Source organism: Spodoptera frugiperda, chromosome 1 (genome assembly GCF_023101765.2).
Source record: "Spodoptera frugiperda isolate SF20-4 chromosome 1, AGI-APGP_CSIRO_Sfru_2.0, whole genome shotgun sequence".
Classification (NCBI taxonomy): domain Eukaryota; kingdom Metazoa; phylum Arthropoda; class Insecta; order Lepidoptera; family Noctuidae; genus Spodoptera; species Spodoptera frugiperda.
In genome coordinates this window covers 7,399,731-7,418,461 of record NC_064212.1, presented here as the reverse complement: position 1 = coordinate 7,418,461, position 18,731 = coordinate 7,399,731, and the positions used below count along the sequence as shown (strand labels likewise).

The following is an 18,731-nucleotide window of genomic DNA, read 5'->3' as shown; positions in this document are numbered from 1 at the left end:
GTTTTGTCGAATGTTTATATGTCCGAATTTTCAAAGGCATACTTTTAAGATGGTAGAATTTTATTTGGCATAATTACGTTTGGCAAAGCTTAATTTTGCATAATTTTGTTTCACATAACGTTTATTTAGAGCTACGGTTGTTTGGCATAATTTAGCTTGGCATATTAAGAAGATGGTAGAATAAAAGTTAGTGAAGTGACAGAACCGAATCGCTGCAAAACCGACTGCACGTAGTCTTGTCTGCCCTACCCCTAGAGTGCAATTTAAAATCGCGTAGGCGCGGAGGGGCGAGGCGGCCCGCGGGCTGAGGAGCAGGCGGCTATGAGCGAGCCGCCGCAGCTGAGGCTGGCCGGCGAAGCCGGCCAACAAGCCGAAGTTGCGGTGGTGAGCGAAAGCCGTCTGCGACGATTAGCGCGCGTGGGACCGCCGGAGCCCCGCAGCGCCGGAGCCGTGACAGAAACCATGCTTGCTTGCATGCTGCATGCTTGCTTGCATGCTGCATGCTTGCTTGCATGCTGCATGCTTGCTTGCATGCTGCTTGCTTGCTTGCATGCTGCTTGCTTGCTTGCTTGCATGCTGCTTGCTTGCTTGCTTGCATGCTGCTTGCTTGCTTGTTTGCATGCTTGCTTGCATGCTGCATGCTTGCATGTTGCTTGCTTGCATGTTGCTTGCTTGCTTGCTAGCATGCTTGTTTGCTTGCTAGCATGCTTGTTTGCTTGCTTGCATGCTGCATGCTTGCTTGCATGCTGCATGCTTGCGTGATAGATGAGTCTTTCAATTATTATTAAACGTATGCCAAAAGATAATTCTAACTGTGAACATTCTGAGATATGATGGTTCTACTTTTTAATTATTATGGTTATGAAATTTATGCCAAAAGACGATTCTGACAGTGAACATTCTGCAATATGATGGTTCTACCTTTCAATTATTATGCGTATCAATTTATGCCTAAAGATGATTCTGACTTACAAAATTATGCGTTTTTAATGTATTACAAATGATGGTATACCAAATGATTTTCTGCGAAATGAAGTTTCTGCCATGCGTTGTTATGCAAAATAAAATTATGACCAAAAAAATTCTACTAATAAAGGTAGACCCGTTAATTACCTATAGTAAGATATGAGATCCCTAATAACTGTTCTCTATAATAAGACTCTATAGTGTCTATTATTATCCTAATAGGTATCAATTACATGTGTGGCGCAAAACTAAAATATTCGAATTAAAAATGAATGTGTAAATGAGTTGAAAAATACTCTTTGATGTATATTTCAGTAGACTCTAAAGGGATTTTAGTTCAAAATTTGCATACAATAGCCATTTCATACGAAATATAATTTTGCTCGTTTTATTTTAATCCTACTAACACTGTAAATGTGAAAATAAGTCATAATAAATTCTTTTTATTCATGTTCAATGGACGTGAATAGTGAATAATAATGAATGAAAGGATATTTTATAAATCGTACGATTATCATGAACAGTCCGTGACAGCGCCGGCGTCGCCGCCGCCACTGGACTATGCGTACCTAGGTATTTCATGTCACTTTAAAAGGTTCTTGGCTAAACAAAAAGCGTTGCGTTGCGTATGTCAAATGCTTACGATTCTTTTGACACCCACGGACAGAGTAGGAACGGTGATAATTTTCCATTACCAAATTACACAATAACGTACGATATTTAATTAAAATCTATCGAGTTACAAACCGCCAAAAACCAATATTGTACAAGTTAACAATATTAGATTTATTAATTGACAAGATAAACTAATTCACGTGTCAATTTGACTAATCAGTTTAGCACACATAGATAATCTGACTCATTTCTCTCAATGTTTCATAATGTAGAACGTAATATCAGCGAATTCGACTAACGATAGAATTTTTCATAAAACGATAGAATCGAGTACGCTAAAGTCGCTGTATTGGGACGAATTTCACTTGATAAGCTCTTCGTCCAGCTGTCTAGTGTCCAATATCTGTCGCAAATTGTGTCCACCGATTGTCACCCGACAAGTGACGTCAGCAGTAAAAAGAGAATGGCGTAACAAGGATTAAACTTGAAGAGAATTGACGCTAGAATCATGGTGATACGAAATACTAGCTTCTGCCAGCAGCTTCACCTGTTAATTCACACTATAATACATCTCTGTTTCAAATTTCATCGAAATCCGTCCAGTAGTCTATTTATAATATAAAAATAAGTCGAGTTATGCTTCCTGATGCTATAACTCCAGAACGCACGAACCGACTTCCACAGTTTTGCATTCGTTGGAAAGGCCACGGGTTCCGTGAGGTTAATAGCAAAGAAAATTCAGGGAAAAATCAAGAGAAAAGCAAGAAAACAGGGAATATCATATTCGACATACAGCCATCTCTGATACAAAAATAAGCGAAGCCATCTGGTGGCCAAAACGGACTTCGCCGGGTTCGCTAGTTTTGTACAAAAAAGTAACAAAATACAATACATACATCCTCACATACTTTCGCATTTATAATTCTTATTAATATGATAAAAATATTGACTCAAATAATAGATATTAATACTCATATTACACATTTTTTCATGTTTATAACAGAACTACAACATCAAAAGGAGGTTGATCAAACAATATTCGATGGTAAACACAATAATAATCTTATTTTATTGGGTTGTAACGAAGTTTTAATTTGTTTAGATGGTTGTTTAGATACTAACACAAATTAGATTTTGGGTTCCAACTACCTAAACATTTGTAATGTTAGGTTTTGTCCCACGTTTTCATTCTATAATATTATCAAAATTATAATCGTTATGATATTATAATGGTCTTTCTAAACTTTGTAGTTAGTTTTAGTCGATATTGATCCCACGAAAGGTATGCATTTTAATGTAGCACCAACTTTTTGCTGTTATGTTACAAGTTCAATAATATCTAGTATGAACAAGTATTTTACGATACACCGGACATCACTCACTAATTTGTGATAGGTGCCAGATAAAACAAATACATATTTCTGAAAATGGAAAATGATGCTTTTCCCAATTATAACTCTTTGCTTATAGTTCTGTTAGTAAAATAGTTATTACTAGTAAAATTGTTAGCAACTCGACCAGTTGAATTAGGTATATTTAAAAATAAAGCTACGTTACGAATATCAGAAAGGCTATATTTCTAATTCCTATTCTTGCTTTTAATACAGAACAAACTTTGTAAAGGTCAAGTCAGTCAGCAGACGCCCTTGATTTGAAAAAAGGTGTTAGTAAGTAACCGTACAACACACTAAGAACAAAACGGCTTATTTCACACCATAAAAGAAACGCGGTATTAGAGTGAAGTTTATTCGCGTGTTATCATCAGTTTGATCATGATTTGTTGGTGTTATAGGCACTTATATTTAACCGTATTCATATTTATTTTCACTCACCGTCATGACGCATAATGGGGTCACGTAGAGAAGGCCAAAGTTGACCATGTCGAATAATTCAGAGTTGTATTTCCTTCGGTGCGGGATACATATTGTTTCCATGTGTCCGTCGCCCAGGTCATTCGTTATGGTTTCCACCCAAATGAACTTGGGAGCGCTGTACGCTGCACTAGTAATCCAGACGCCAAGAATCACCAACTGTCAAAAGAAAAAATCTTTTAATTGCTTACATTGCTTCGTATGCGTAGTATAATAAAAAAATAACTTTGTTTTGCAGACTCATGAAAGTGACGGTATCCTTTTTGAGTAACTTTCAAAGTTTAAATTGTGTACATTAAACCATGGAGTCGTAACATTTATAAATGCTTACAAAACGTGAGAAATAATGCGAAATGAATACATAAACACGTGAAATGAAGTTATAAACAATGTGTTCACGGAAGTTGTAATATCCGGCACCGACCTTTTGCTGGCTTGGTCTAAATATAGTGCTGTCATAAAAACCATAGGGCAGCCCCGTTACCGCAGCCGGGGTAATACCCGAAAATTTACAAAACTTTGTAATTTAAATTGTATTCTCATTTACATTTTGACAGAACGCTCTTTTAGCTTTACAACTGACGATGAGGCTAAAGAATGTCGAATTTGGGTCTACCAATGTAGGTGGACAGCCCTTTTAACTAATTATATTAACCCAACATAATGACAAGGCAGCAACTTGCGACAACATGCTTCTAGTGATCCTCGTATTAATTTTGTACATAACCATTTTCTTCTAAAACAGTCTGTTAAAAAGGTCTTATTTTAGTCTGATGTGGTCTGCATATTTTCACTCTGTCTGCTTTTTAGCTGAGAGTCAGAGCAAACTTGCTAATTATATTTCGCACGCTACAGTGGGATTGAGATTATGCTGTCACTGGTCCAACTATGCTGCGCTGGTTACAAAATTGCTTTAGCAGTAGCAAACTTCCAACATTGAAATACCCTTTAATATTTTCATCAACGAAAAACCGCAGCAAATCTTTTGAACAGTTCAGAACATTCTAGTTTAAACCTTAAACTGTTGAACTTAATCACGCGAAATGAATTCCAGGAAACAAGGAAATTGGATAATTAGGTTACTTCAATAGATTGTTCAATACCACGGCGGACGGTCACACAAAACGAACTGTATTTGTCGCAGAATAGTTTCCAAAGTTATTCAGAAATGGCGACCGTCGGAGAATTGAGGAAGTCAATTCAGATGAAATCGTTCCCTCGTGTCGCGTTCGCCGTTTTGTTTGTGACTTGTGAGACACAGAATCTTACCCTAAGTCGCGTGGAAGTGAGGATTTGCTTGCAAGTGATGGGGTGTATAATAGCGAAGTATCTCTCTGTGCATATCACCACGAGGATGAATATGGACGCCGTGTAGCTCAGGGAATGTACGAACTGGTACATCTTACACAAGAAGTCTCCGAACACCCAACTGTAAATAAAAAAAATGAGTTTAGTTTTAATTTGGTACTTTGTATATACTTCCTATTTAAATCTGTTGCTAACAAAAGAATTCGAAGGTTCTACTGAATACAAACTTTTATTACCTAAATTACTGACTAATAAGTCGAATGTTTTAATGACTATTTGACGTTAATGGGTATAAATTCTGTTTGATGTAGGTACAAAATAAATTCAATCTTTAGGCCGTAAACATTAAGGTGAATATTAAACCAAGTTCTTAACTGTGCCTAGAGCCTGATTGTGTCTGTTTACAAAGCACTGTAATTAATATCGTAGGTACCCCTTAAATACTAATTGATTTAACGTTTAAGGGTCTAGTTTACGATCCTCTGCGACCGACAATATATTGGATTATATTATTACCTAGTAGTTACGTACTTCAATATTTCAACTTGTCCCTTATATTAACCACAATAGGGTTTATAGTTTAATAACGTCTCTGATAATAACCATTTGTTATTAGGAATGTATAATAAAGAGCACTTGTTCATTGTATTGTAGGCTAAAAATAACCACTTTCAATATAAATAGCAGTAAACGTTTTGAATAAATTGAGTACGTTTCATTTCACATTTTCATGATCTGTTTCTTAAAGATATTGTTATTAATGCAGAGAATTATCTTCAAAACTTGAACTAACAAGTTTGGACGCAATAAGATTAATACATTTAATTTGTAAAATTATTTAGATAGCCAACAACACTGAGCGTGGGCGATAAGTCAATGTCCAAAGAAATATTTTTAATAAATTGTCAATATACTTTTGATACAATAATCCGATTTCTATTGTAAAATTCGAATACAAATATAATTTTGTCCGACGATGAAAATAATACATTTTCATCGTCGCGTCTGACAAAATAATATTTGTATTTTTGCGATTTCACAGTTATTAAGATAGTGCTTGTACAAATAGAGCCTATGAAAAAAGATCAGACACTGAATAATTGTAAAAGAAAATTAAGATATTTTAAAACACAGCCCAATATTCAGCGTCTGTCTTTGTCAATTATAGGTTTTTTTGCGTTATGACGCCCCGGGTACACATCTTTTGTCATCAAAATTATGAAAAAGTGAAGATAACCTTAGTACTTTTTCACCGCCAAAATAACAATAGGCGAGATACTCGAAAGCCCATACTTCAGTGCTCTCAAATACTTGAGATAAAGAGAAACACAAAAGTCTCATACTGTACTCGGGTTCTTTTGAATAAAACATTACTTACTTTTGAATACAGAAAATAAACTTGATCATCGCATGCATACTGGTGAGAGACAATATTTAAGATTCGTGACCAAAAACTTAATTAAGTCATGTTATAAATGCGAAAGTTATGTGAGTGTTCTTTCTTTTGAGGGGAGACAATTATCCAATGACTTCTCACGCCTTGGGCGAGGCAAGAGGGAGTGTCAGACTCTTACTGACTAAAAACCACCCCGTTCCAACTCCTGCTTTTTGAGACGGTGAGTATGGAAGTTTGTTACTCTACTTATAAACCCTATTGATTAGTTGACGTAACTTTGTTCCTTTATCTATACTTTAAAATATAAAGGTAACGCAAAACCACATTTCACCTACATTAAGTATTAAGGCAATTACGTAAGTGTATTGAAATCAAATACCGATAATAATAAAACTTCAGCCTTATTGATAAAATTATTTAGGTCACAGCCGGCGTAACAAAATTATTAGATATTGATAAATAATGTTCTTTATAAGAACTTGATTAAATCCCTGAATTCAGAAATATGTCATAGAAATTATTCTAGTTTCAATTACGAACAAACTTGATCTGGTGGCCGGAATCGAAAGCTGGGCGCGGCCTTTTGTTTGATTGTCATGACGGGCAGTACAAATTGGGATTTCCAATATCGAGAAAACTTGACGTTGAAGCCGAGAGTTTGGTTTTATACCTACATTTAGTCCTTTAGAACACAACACAGGCGTGTTATATAAATCATACTTTCCTAGATACAGTTTACGCACACAGACACAGATGTGTACTAAACTAAGAGAACAATATCAATCATTGTGCCCAGTCGAGCCGGTCACTCTCACAATTGCCAGTCACGAATTCTCATGATATATAATCCTTTAATATTTCAGGATTCATCTGAAGGGCGAACACAAATCTCTGAACATGACTTGTGGCTGTGTTTCTGATTTCACGTCTGGATTCGGCGTCGTAAGTTATTTACGATATAAAATTTTGGGAAAACATCTTGTTTGGGACATTGGGCCTGGCAGTAGGCCTTGGAAACTAAAGTAGAAAACGTTGTCGGGGCACTTACTAAACTAACGTATTACCTATACCCAATAAATAACTTTTATCGACAGTCTCAATTCTATTTCCAAAAACTTTTAGGAATCACAGAAAAGTTACATAACAGAACCGAAGTACTATTTACCTTTAACTTTAATTTAATACGAGTATCTATAGAGAGGCAATTCTGACAAGGAAATATATCATGTAATTAATAGACAATATCCTATAACGCTTGAGCATTGTATAAAGGGGGTAGTATTTCATGTAGGTGACAGAGTAATCAATGTTCAGTGGAGCACGCCACAGTCCAAGGATACAAGGCCGATAGCGTTCTCTGAACCCCGACGTTAACTTCCGTATCTAACGTTAACATGTCAAAAATGTTATTTCCTCCCTCGCATTAACCATTTTCAGAATACTTAAAATTTCTATTTCTATATATAATCCAAATATCTCCAGAATACGGATGTATTAAGTTCCTTGTAATGAAATGTTTGCTAAATACGTTTAAGTACGATCTCTTGTATTCAACTTCCTTTCTCCTTTACAATTCATGTTGTCTCTTAAGAAGTTCTATAAAGATCCGTCGAATTTGGAGTGATTTAGAAATAATCTTCTTAAGTAATTAATTAATTAACATCGTTAAACATAATTTCTGAGCAAAAATTGAAGAAAGAGCTTCTCCCAGGTTCAATAAACATGCTATTATTTGAAAGGAACTCTGTAATAATTACATATAGTGCTTTTTTTATTAAATATTTAAAAATGTTTTAAACAAGTATAGTAAATAAATAAACAAACATATAATAATCTTTCCTAGGTACCTATTTATTATTATAAATGACATAGAGCGTTGTTGTTTTGTCGAATAATAAATTAATTATTGTAATTAAGTAGTACGAAGAGCTACATGAATCAACAAATTAACATTAATTAAAAACCTTAGAACTATACGGTACAACAAGGAAAAACAATTCGATTAGTGAAACTTCAAATAATTTTATATAACAAACTTAAGTAAAAACGAGGTAAGTCATAACCGATTTACAAAAAAAAAAAGATAATGCTATTTACGAAAGGTAAACAAAACGTTCATTTGGGAATAATTAATCGGACACGCGTTCGTCATTAGACCTTGTTTACACGGTCTGTGCAACATGATACACTAACATACCTAATACTGGATGTTCAGACGGGATTGTAATCCCTAGAGTATCATCGAGGCAAATAGTTGAATAATATATCAGAAAATTATTACCTAATTAATGTACAGAATATTAGGGTCACATGAAATGTGTGTATAATAATTTCTCTATAATAACGTATTTGTTTTGATGCAATGTATTTTACGTTGACGTTTTCAATATGTTATGGGTATTCATTTTCTACACGAATTGTATTGAACCTTTGAGCATCGCATTTTCAATCTTTAAGGAAAATGTTGGGTATTTTTGATGAGAGCAACCGCGAGAATTTCCGCTTTGCTTTATCACTCCAATTTCTCTCATATCACTTGTCTTCGACATTATGTTAAATATCTCGTAACTTATGAAAATAATATCTCGGATATATCTTATTAAACACAGCTGTTGTTAGCAACTTTTGGGCACCTTGCGCCATACTTTTCCACGAGGCCATTACATTTGACCGCTTCAGGCCTTCTACTAACCACTAATTCATTCAACGTGCTGTTTAAAACACGGCGTGTTTACGTGTTATGTTGTTTACCCGATGCTTCAATTCACTCACCTCGGTATAAGATATATAGTCAAGTTTTGGAAGACACAAAACACGCCGACACATAAATCTGCCACGGCAAGGTTCGCCAAAAAGAAGTTGGTTATGGAGCGCAGCCGCCTCGATAAAGTAACCACGAGGATAACGAGCAAGTTACCTGAAACAAACAACATAAATTACTCTTTATAGTTATTATAACTTTCGTGAGACATACTAAATTAATGTTTTTCGGCTGAATCGTGTAATTATTTGATGAGGAACTCGACTAGTTTCAAGCCATGCTAGAGACTCATATTCATGAGCAACATTCCGCGATACACGACCGCCTTAAAGTTCCTCGTCAAATAAATTCGTGAGTAAGCCGAAAAACATAATAAGTAATCATAAATTACTGTTAGAATACTCTATCATTTACCCATTATATAGACTACCATTGGCATATACAATATAGAATTTAATGAGAATTGATGTAGGTAGGACAACTGAACAATAATATTACTTCTAGGAATCCAACAAAATATCCAAATCCATACAAGAGTTGCTTGGTTACGGACATTGTAAGGATATGTTTGCCTACAGTATATAACATTTACTTTGTTCATGTTTCTCAAAATTTCACGAACTTTTGTCTACGTGACATCTGTGTAGGTCCGATATTTTCTTTTGCTTTCAACAAATTTGTTCCAAGGTCGATGATTCTCCATTATAAATAGATAGGTAGGTACATTAGTAAAGATTAAACTCACGAAATGTAAGTTTACTATCTCAATCCTTTAGGTGTATATACGGCAACTGAAAGCAATAATATGCATAAATCACAATATTCATACATGCAGATGTTCAAACATCTGTGAACGTTAGTCTGAACGAGTTTATCCGAAATGATTGCAGGCGCCGTGACACTGACATGTGTGACGTTATGAATGGATTGGAAATCTAAATAAATCTGCATACGCAGCTTAGCTGTATCTACGTCAGACTCAACAAATTCAATCGAAAAAGTTCATTCACCCTCTACAGGAAAGTGCATTGACGGCAGAGAATTAGAGAGTAAAATACGTCTATCCACCCTTTCTTGAGGGTATTTTTAAAAGCCAACTAAGTATACATAATTTGGTAGAGATAGCAGCAGGGCGTTTTGATAAAGATTGACCTTTTAAACTACGATCTTCAACTAGCCTGTGAAGAGTCAAGATTAGAGCAGCCAATAAGGGTCAATTTCGGGTCTGGGTGTCTTGTGCATGTGAAATTGTATTTTTGTAGACGCATCCACGATACAGAAGAAAATCCTAGTGTGGGGTAAAGTTTTTAAAAAAATACATAAATAACAAAATATACCTAAAGGTGGCTCTGTGGCTCATAGCATAGCAGTGGACTGTTGATATAAACTCGTGTATCGTATTAAACGTCACAGTTTAAGTAAACAAACATCGATTTGTCACAATCAATTGTTATCTGTTAACAGTTAATCCGAAGCTTAACTAACCAGGCTTGGCCTGCCACGGGCTTTCACATTGATTAGCTGTTTAGGAATAATAGATTATGCGTGGTTACGTTTCACATTTCATTCTGCGAAACCTAAATTCAAATAAATAATGTATGTGTTTGTGAACATAAAAATATCTTTACTAATTTTGCCCCAATTTTGTAAGCGATAAAGGTTAGTTTCCCTATTCAATGGAGAAAGAAACAATGTATGTATAACCATAACAATATCCATAACGATTTTATCGCCAAATTATGCCTCCGTAAGGTTAATTTAATTAATTCTACGACCACCGTTATCGTATTCCTTGATCTTATCAATATCTATAACAAAGACCTTAATAATATCAAGGTTAAGGAAGCCAGATGGCAGGAGCGTCGTGTAAAATATTGATTAGATCAATATTTACTTAATATTCAAAGTGAGACCCAATATTTCTGAAAAAAACATACCAGTATAAACAAAGGTACTATTATTTTAATGAATATTTAGTTTACTCTTCTTTACATCGCCCTAGTCCTAAGCTACTTGAGGTCGGCACGAAATGTCTTTTTATCCCATTCTATCCCTCATCAGATGTCATCACATACTCCTTTCTCTTTCACGTCATACTTTATGCAACCTCTTTTCTTTGGTCGTCCTCTACATTTCTATCCAAATTAGGTCATGTCATGGCAGTGTACATAATTACTATTGTAATGAAACAGTTTACAAGCACGTTGTCGGAATGTGTGTTCTAGCTAACAAAGCATTAGTAGCGGGTGCACAGCCAACTGAGAACATAATAGTCTTTTACTTGCATCTGACAGAGCGTCAATTCAATTTGAAATTTCCATTCCAAATTGATTCACAAGCTCCCGGCAACGTAACGAAAAGGAACACTGTTGTAACCATTTTAATTAACTTAATGTTTACTGTTAATATTGAATATTGATTTAAATTGTAACAGGATTCTCTCACGTGAAATTATGTTAATTAAATACTGGTCATTTGATGCTACCATTTTGTGGACGAATGGTCATTGCAAACATAATATTAATATTAATGTGTTTGTTTATAATGATACCAAAACTGACAGACAAAGGAGCGAATTTATACATACATTTAAAAATACTGCTAATGATAAAATGATTTTTTATCCTTAGTTATAACGTTAGTTACAACATCGGTACCTACGCATCTTTTTCCATAAAAACGATCCCCTTCCCCAATGTCCCTTAGTCTCAAATCCCCAAATTCTTAACCTGCCCAACAGGCCAGCAATGCACTTGTAACGCCTCTAATGTTGCGTCCGGCACTGATACAAGCCATGGTGCGGAGCGAGGGGGACTGGGATGCCGTCTCCTCCTTCTGCGAAGCAGTCATGCTAGCTAAGGAGGAGGCGGGGCGCGTGAGGGAACGAACTTCCTCACGCCCCAGTCGTCGCGAGAGACACTCCGGGCGTCGGGGATCGCGCGACGATCTCCGGCCACCGTAAGTGCGGGTCTGCGGACGGTGAGCAAGGGTAGCTCGCCGCCCGACCAGAACCAGACCCGTGCGTGCGGCGCGTCGCGTTCTGCGCGCGCCTCAAAGAGCCATCAGACCACCACAGATGGGGCCCAGTAGGGCTGATGCCTAATCCGGAGCTGCGGACTACCTAGCGGGTTTACCGGGGCTCCGGCTCGACGGGCAGGAATAGGAACGGGGTGGTTTTTAGTCAGTAAGAGTCTGACACTCCCTCTCGCCTCGCCCAAGGCGGGAGAAGTCATTGGATGATTTTCCACCCTAAAAAAAAAAAAAAAAAAAACCCCTCTAATGTTTCGAGTGTCTATAGGCGGCGCTGATTGCTTAACATTAGGTGATCCGTCTGTTCGTTTACCAACTTATCTCCAAAAATAAATGGGATACCGGTTTTTGCTATTTGGCTACGGAACCATAAAAACTCTACGATTTCACGCAACAAAAATTCAGAAGTCCATAAATTATTTATTCATCCTCTACTCTCTAACTAGCACCACTTTTTAACTTAATTTCTGTTAATCCAGAAAAGTATAAAAACTCCTTTCGCAAAAGTTTTATTGACGGTAAAGTGTAAAACGGCACTTAATAGTTGTTTGTGGCGGTGTTCCGCTTAAGTGAGTAAATTTGAGTACAATTAGACTTGTGGAGACTGCAACAGTTTGGCTGTAGTTAGCTCTGACTGGTAACTTAACCCCACACCGTCTGCATACAAATCAGGTGAGCTGGGTCAAACAGATCGTCATAATGAGACTCTGTGTTAGCAGTTTTATAATCACCTATGAGAAATGTACGTTGAATAGTATGTACTTTCTGTTAGTCGTTCGTCGTAAAAATCTAGCAAAAAAATTTGATAGCATAATTACTACCGATAGCTTATCAATTTATTAGCAAACATTTTAGTCATAAATGAACATTTTTTTGGGTCAAGCTCACCACATCCTTCCAAAACTGCTGCATCTCCTGTAAAACAGGATCTACAGTAGATACGGCCATGAAAACACAGATATTTAAATGAGCTAAATTATAAAATACGAAAACTAAATTAATAAGTAGTATCATTTTCTAATTATATCGACAAAAACAACTGTTTGTGTAAATATCCCTATTCTACGAAGCAATTATATATTGCGGGAAGACAAAAAACTTGAAACCAAGATTTTGAATTCACAAATATTAATCCAGCTATTAAATACAGTTTAAGACGCCATAATTTATTCAAGTAACTACGTCGTTATTAAAATTGATAGTTGAGTTTACTCAGCCTTATTGGTAAAACACTTAATTAATTTATGATACTTTACCAGGAATTATTTATCTAGCTTCCTATTAAATATTAAGCAAACAGTACTTGAAGTGAAATATAATTATTAGAAACCATTATTATTAATTTGGATTTTTAGGCAACAGAAAAAATTAACTATGAAAAATAATATGGTTATAATCTGTTTTAAGAAAATTCTCAGTATTTACTATGTAATAGCTTGTAATTTTGGCTGACATTATATGATCTCAAAAAATTGCAGATAATTAAGTTTTACTTAAATCATAATAATAAAGTAAGACTCTACATTTTAAATCTACTATTTCTTATTTAAAAATGTCAAGAACTGACTTTGAATTAAAACAAAATATTTATATTCAAACACTAAATTAACTATGTAGCTCGCAGTCTTTTAAAAAGATTTTATAGCTACTTAATGTTACCTAAATACCTCTCTTAAACTTACTTAATTTATTCAAGCGTTGGAAAAAAGAAAACTCTGTAAAATATGGTTCAAAGCGAACAAAAAATTATAGTTATTTTCATTTACGGTTGATCAAACGACTTACTAGTTTAAAGACCAACTCTCAAATAAATACTAAAAGTTACATCATATTACTCTTCTAACATAATAATATTGTTTTTCTAATTTTAATAAATAGGGGCAACTACCCAATTGCTAGCACTGCACCAAATTATCAGCACTCTGAATAAATCGACCAATTCTAAGGTTTTCACTTACTAATTTGGGTTTCCACACTTATAAATAAATAAATGTATGTTTTTGGAATCCTGCTATTGGGAAAATCATACTTTGAGACCTCAAATTGATGGAAATTATGTAAACAAACATTTGTGTCTTGCAGTTTCTTCTGTTTTTGCCTGTTTCTTGTGATCGCCGTTAAGGTCACGTGTTTACATTTTATGATATATCGTATCTTTTACAAATTTAATATTGAAACTATTGATTTCTCTGATATTTGAGATAATTTTTGATGATAATCTGAAGGGTAGAATTTGAGGTTTTGGTGATTAATTGGTAAAATAGGTAGTGCTGATAAATGGATCGAATATTTTGTAAATTCTAAATTATCAGCACTGGTGATGATAAATGGAAAAAAGTACATAAATACTAATTTCATATTTTTTAATGTAAATTATGTTTATTTTATGCAAAGAATTGATTTTGCTTTGTAAAACTAGTTTATACCATCAAAATCCAAATGTTAGCATGGTGCTGATAATTGGATCAGAAGCATGCTGATAAATTGGTTTCCCTAGAATTTCATCATCTCTTCTTATTTCTTTCTATTTATTTTTTCTCTTCTTATTTTTTGTTTTATTACCAGTATTATTAGCAGAGATTTTGTAGATGGTATGCAAGCTACGACAACTTTAGAGATTATTTTAGTAGTGCGCAATTGGTATGTCTTGATAATCAACAATATTTACTAACACCAGTCAGATTACAGGACATTTTGATTACTGAAAAACCACCTGAACGGAAAGGTGTTAAAAAAAAGAGATTTACTTGGCCATCGTACGTAATCGTGCAATAGACCATCGTAATTCGTTATCATGAAATAGACTAAACAATTTAATACGAGAAATGTCAACAAAAGTAGGTATACTTGTGTTTTCATGCGATGGCCAAGTCAATCTATTTTATTTAAAACGTAAAATTAATGTAATATTGATATGATAACAATTTACATTATAACTTAAGACAGAAGGTCTCTTAAGTAGGGACTAAATAAAATAACCGACTTGGTATTACTTACATGGATCTCACATTTTTTTACGGTACATAATATGATGAGGTGCGCGACTTGGATTTTTTTACAGAATGTTTTTGATGGTATCTCACTTCTTTTTGTAGATTCAATTATTTCATTAAACAGTAAAATGTAACTGCATCAATAACTTTGTAATCTCATACATTTATATGGGTTTACAAAGTTATTGGTGTGATGAAATTGTAACTGTATCAATAACTTTGTAACCCCATACATTTTTATAGGATTACAAAGTTATTGATGCAGTTGATGTATCAAAAAAACTGGACTGAATTTACAAAATATTTGATTTTTCCCCTGATTTAGGTACTAAATACTAATTTTATGCAAAAATTTTAAGCTTCTATGTCTGTTAAAAGTGCTTTTTACTTTTGATGATCTGTCAGTCAGTGACAAAATTTCGAAACTTTAACATGTTATAATTCTTAAAGTAATGGTTAAAATTTAATGAAAATTCAAATATACCATGTTTGTATAATGCCTGCTTAGTATTTGAAAATTCAGGCTTCTTGTTTTATCCACAATGAAGTTATAGGCGGTCGAAATTGGCCTGAATGGCTTCGAGAAAAGGATGGTACGGCCGAGACGCTTTTTTTTGCTCGACTTATACAGATAAAAGTATTATTAGATTATAAGTAATTATTTTGTTACCTACTTACTAACTATGTAAAAAATAAATTAAAACAGGTTTTAATAATGTAACTATTTTTTTTAATGCAATTCCTAACAGTGATAGTGAGGTGCTGATAATTGGGTTGCTCTATGCTAGTAATTGGTGGAGATGGTGCCAGTAAATGGTGACAGACCCATTTTTTATTCTTACTTGTCTAAATAATCTTGGATAGAGGTCAATCATGTTTTTCTTTTATTATTGTCTTCCTTATTAAATATTATAACTATAAAATTTACCTTAACGGGTGAAAGCCTTTTTTTCACAATAATAAATTGACTTAAATTAGGACTAACTCTTAAAGTGCTGATAATTGGGTAGTTTACCCTATGTACTGACACGCTTTTGCCAGCGGCTTCACCCGCTGCCCCTTGGGATAAAAAGAGCTCTGTGTTATTTCAGACCAGACCCTGTTCTAAATTTCATCCCGATCCCTTCAGCCATTTTACTGTGATTAAGTAACAAATATACACACAAACTCACAAACTTTCGTATTTATAATATTGATGAAAGACAACTTTTTTAATTAGGGAATTTAATTTAAAATATAAATATAATTTTATGTATTGTGGTAATGTATAAAATTATATTTAATGTGTGTTTTCAACAACGATAGCAACCAGTTGTACGGCCGATATATTGCGGTCAATGAATTCAAATATTGACATATTATATACGAATACAAAAAAAACTTTTCAGCTTCATTTATTTTAAAATTTCACCTAAATACGGTCCTTTGTTCCCATGGGACGTATTGTGTCACCTACATTTGGTAAAAGCCTATAAATTTCAGTTCTTTCTGGGTCAATAAGTGAGTGGTTTTTCAGTTACATAGGAACGTAGAATATTCATAAAGAATGAAGACAACAAATAGAGAACGAAAAAGATTTTGGTGAAGTAATAGCCGTCGGGAAAACGCTATTCATCTCGCATGAGATATGAGTCTGAGTAGAACATTTTAAGACAATGCCACACGTGAGAATTGCGCGCACAATTTTTCTTTCCTTTCCAGCAGTGTTCCAGGTAAAACGTAGCACAAGTATACAAACTAACAACCACTAATCCTCAATCTTGAATCGAAACGCAAACAGATTTCGGCAGGTAGAGCTTCATTCAAGAATTATGAGGCTCGTAAACATTTCCGAGAATGAGTACCTCAGGTAGGTACGTCGTTTCTTTCACAATAAGATATTTATAAAGCAATCTTTAAATTTACTCTACTTACTCTCTTTGATCTCTTACGAGCACTATAACACAAATAAGTAGTCAGGTTTAGATCTGCCGTAAAATCTCTTAATAAAATTAATACTATGAAAATTTTGATATAAAAATTATGACAACTGCCTCGTTGGTCGAGTGATCGGAAGTGTAACTGCCGACAAGAGGTCTTGGGTTCGATACACGGGTCGGGCAAAATATTACTGGGCTTTTATTAGCACGGAGTCTGGAATTGTGCACAGTATATGGCAATAGGTTCACCCCCTATTACATGGGACCTATAACACAAATGGTGAAAACTGGGTGTACATTGTATAGCGGCATTACGTGCCGTAATGTGCACCTCTGCCTACCCCTTTTGGGATAAAAGGCGTGACGTTTATATAAAACTTACGCCAAGTGAGACAAACAGGATTTGTAGAATTCAACATTCTAACTAACTCATTAATTACCTAACAAATTGCTCTGAACTCAAAGTTTGCAGTCATCGTACATGTGGACGGCGGATAAATTGCATGCTTTTAACTTATATTGCGTCGTGTGTCGTTGTTGAAAGTATTATACGAAAAGTTTGTATAATGCCAAAATTGTGTCGAATTTCTTGTTTAATTCAGTCGCTCAATTATATTATAATGGTTTATACCTAATGAATAGAATTCAAAGTGTGAATAGATAGAGGATTGGGGTAGAATAGATGTCAGCATTTTCCTAACAGTTATTCAGCCCTATTTTATGAGACCTACATTCCATGAGACTCAAAATTAAATTAAAAAATAAATCAAAATTAAATAAAAATAATTTCTGTACTTAGTTTCTACTTCTACACATGTACGTAAAAAAGTTAACATATACTCGGCTTACAAGTTCTACTCACATCTATTTTCATACAAACCAATTCAATTGATATTTGAGAGATGCCATCAGATACCAAATATTCGTCCGTCCGACAATGTTGATGATGTCAATGATTATGGACAGATGTAATTGATGACTATTTAATTCACACGTTATTTATGTAGACAGGTTTGATTCATGGCTCTGCTAATGATGTACGCAATGTTAGTAAAGATATCACCTAATCATTGGGAGAATATTAGATATTAGTCGAGAAAAATATTTTGGTCTAGTGCCTCGGATATTAAGATGTGATGAAGTAAGATGTATACTTATTACATAATATATTGTAAGTTCCTATATCTACTATACATAGTTATGTATCGATTATAATAATTATGTCTACTTCTATTATTATACATACATACATACATACATATATTTATTTTAAATTCTCTAAAATTATCTATAATATAAAAATAAGTCGAGTTTTCCTTCCTGACGCTATAACTCCAGAACGCGCGAACCGATTTCCACGGTTTTGCATTCGTTGGAAAGGTCTCGGGCTCCGTGAGGTTTATAGCAAAGAATATTCAGGAAAAATCAAGAGAAAAGCAGGAAGACAGGGAAAATCATTGGTGGCGAAACGGAGTTCGCCGGGTTTGCTAGTATTTTTATATATTACTTATAATATATATATAAAAAAAAAACATTTTAAAATATAAAAATAGAAGCCGACCAGTAGCGGGAGCATGGTCCAAGCTACCGGTGGTTAGGGCTCCAGAGACAGGAACCTCCTCACAATTCGTGCGGTTTTGAGGAGCACTGCTTTCTGCATCAGACCCTTGATCCATCCGCCTAACGCCAACCTCCTAAAATTGATGTCGAGGTTTTTAGGGATTAACCCATTGGCCGACACGACTATCGGCACAATGATAGCCGCATCCACATTCCATATATCGACAACCTTGTGAATACCCATCTCATTAAATCCGCCAATTTCACAATGTATGTGCAATTAAGTGTTAAATAAATAAATATTGATTAAGG

The 18,731-nt window shown here is 34.7% G+C and overlaps 1 protein-coding gene and 1 long non-coding RNA gene across 8 annotated transcripts in view; one reads left to right on the top strand and one right to left on the bottom strand.

Moving 5' to 3' along the window:
• Window positions 1–18,731, top strand: part of LOC126911260 (uncharacterized) — a 94,678-nt gene that overhangs the window by 11,120 nt on the left and 64,827 nt on the right. The gene's annotated exons all lie outside the window — the stretch shown is intronic.
• LOC118273356 (trissin receptor) overlaps window positions 1–18,731 on the bottom strand; it is a 107,385-nt gene that overhangs the window by 35,434 nt on the left and 53,220 nt on the right. For all 7 annotated transcript variants that reach the window (XM_035590267.2, XM_035590270.2, XM_050697276.1 and 4 more), the window contains exons 3-5: window positions 8,929–9,073; window positions 4,722–4,881; window positions 3,414–3,611 (exon numbers count right to left, since the gene is read on the bottom strand). In XM_035590267.2, the coding sequence (XP_035446160.2) occupies window positions 3,414–3,611; window positions 4,722–4,881; window positions 8,929–9,073 (503 nt within the window). The remainder of the gene's footprint in view (window positions 1–3,413; window positions 3,612–4,721; window positions 4,882–8,928; window positions 9,074–18,731) is intronic.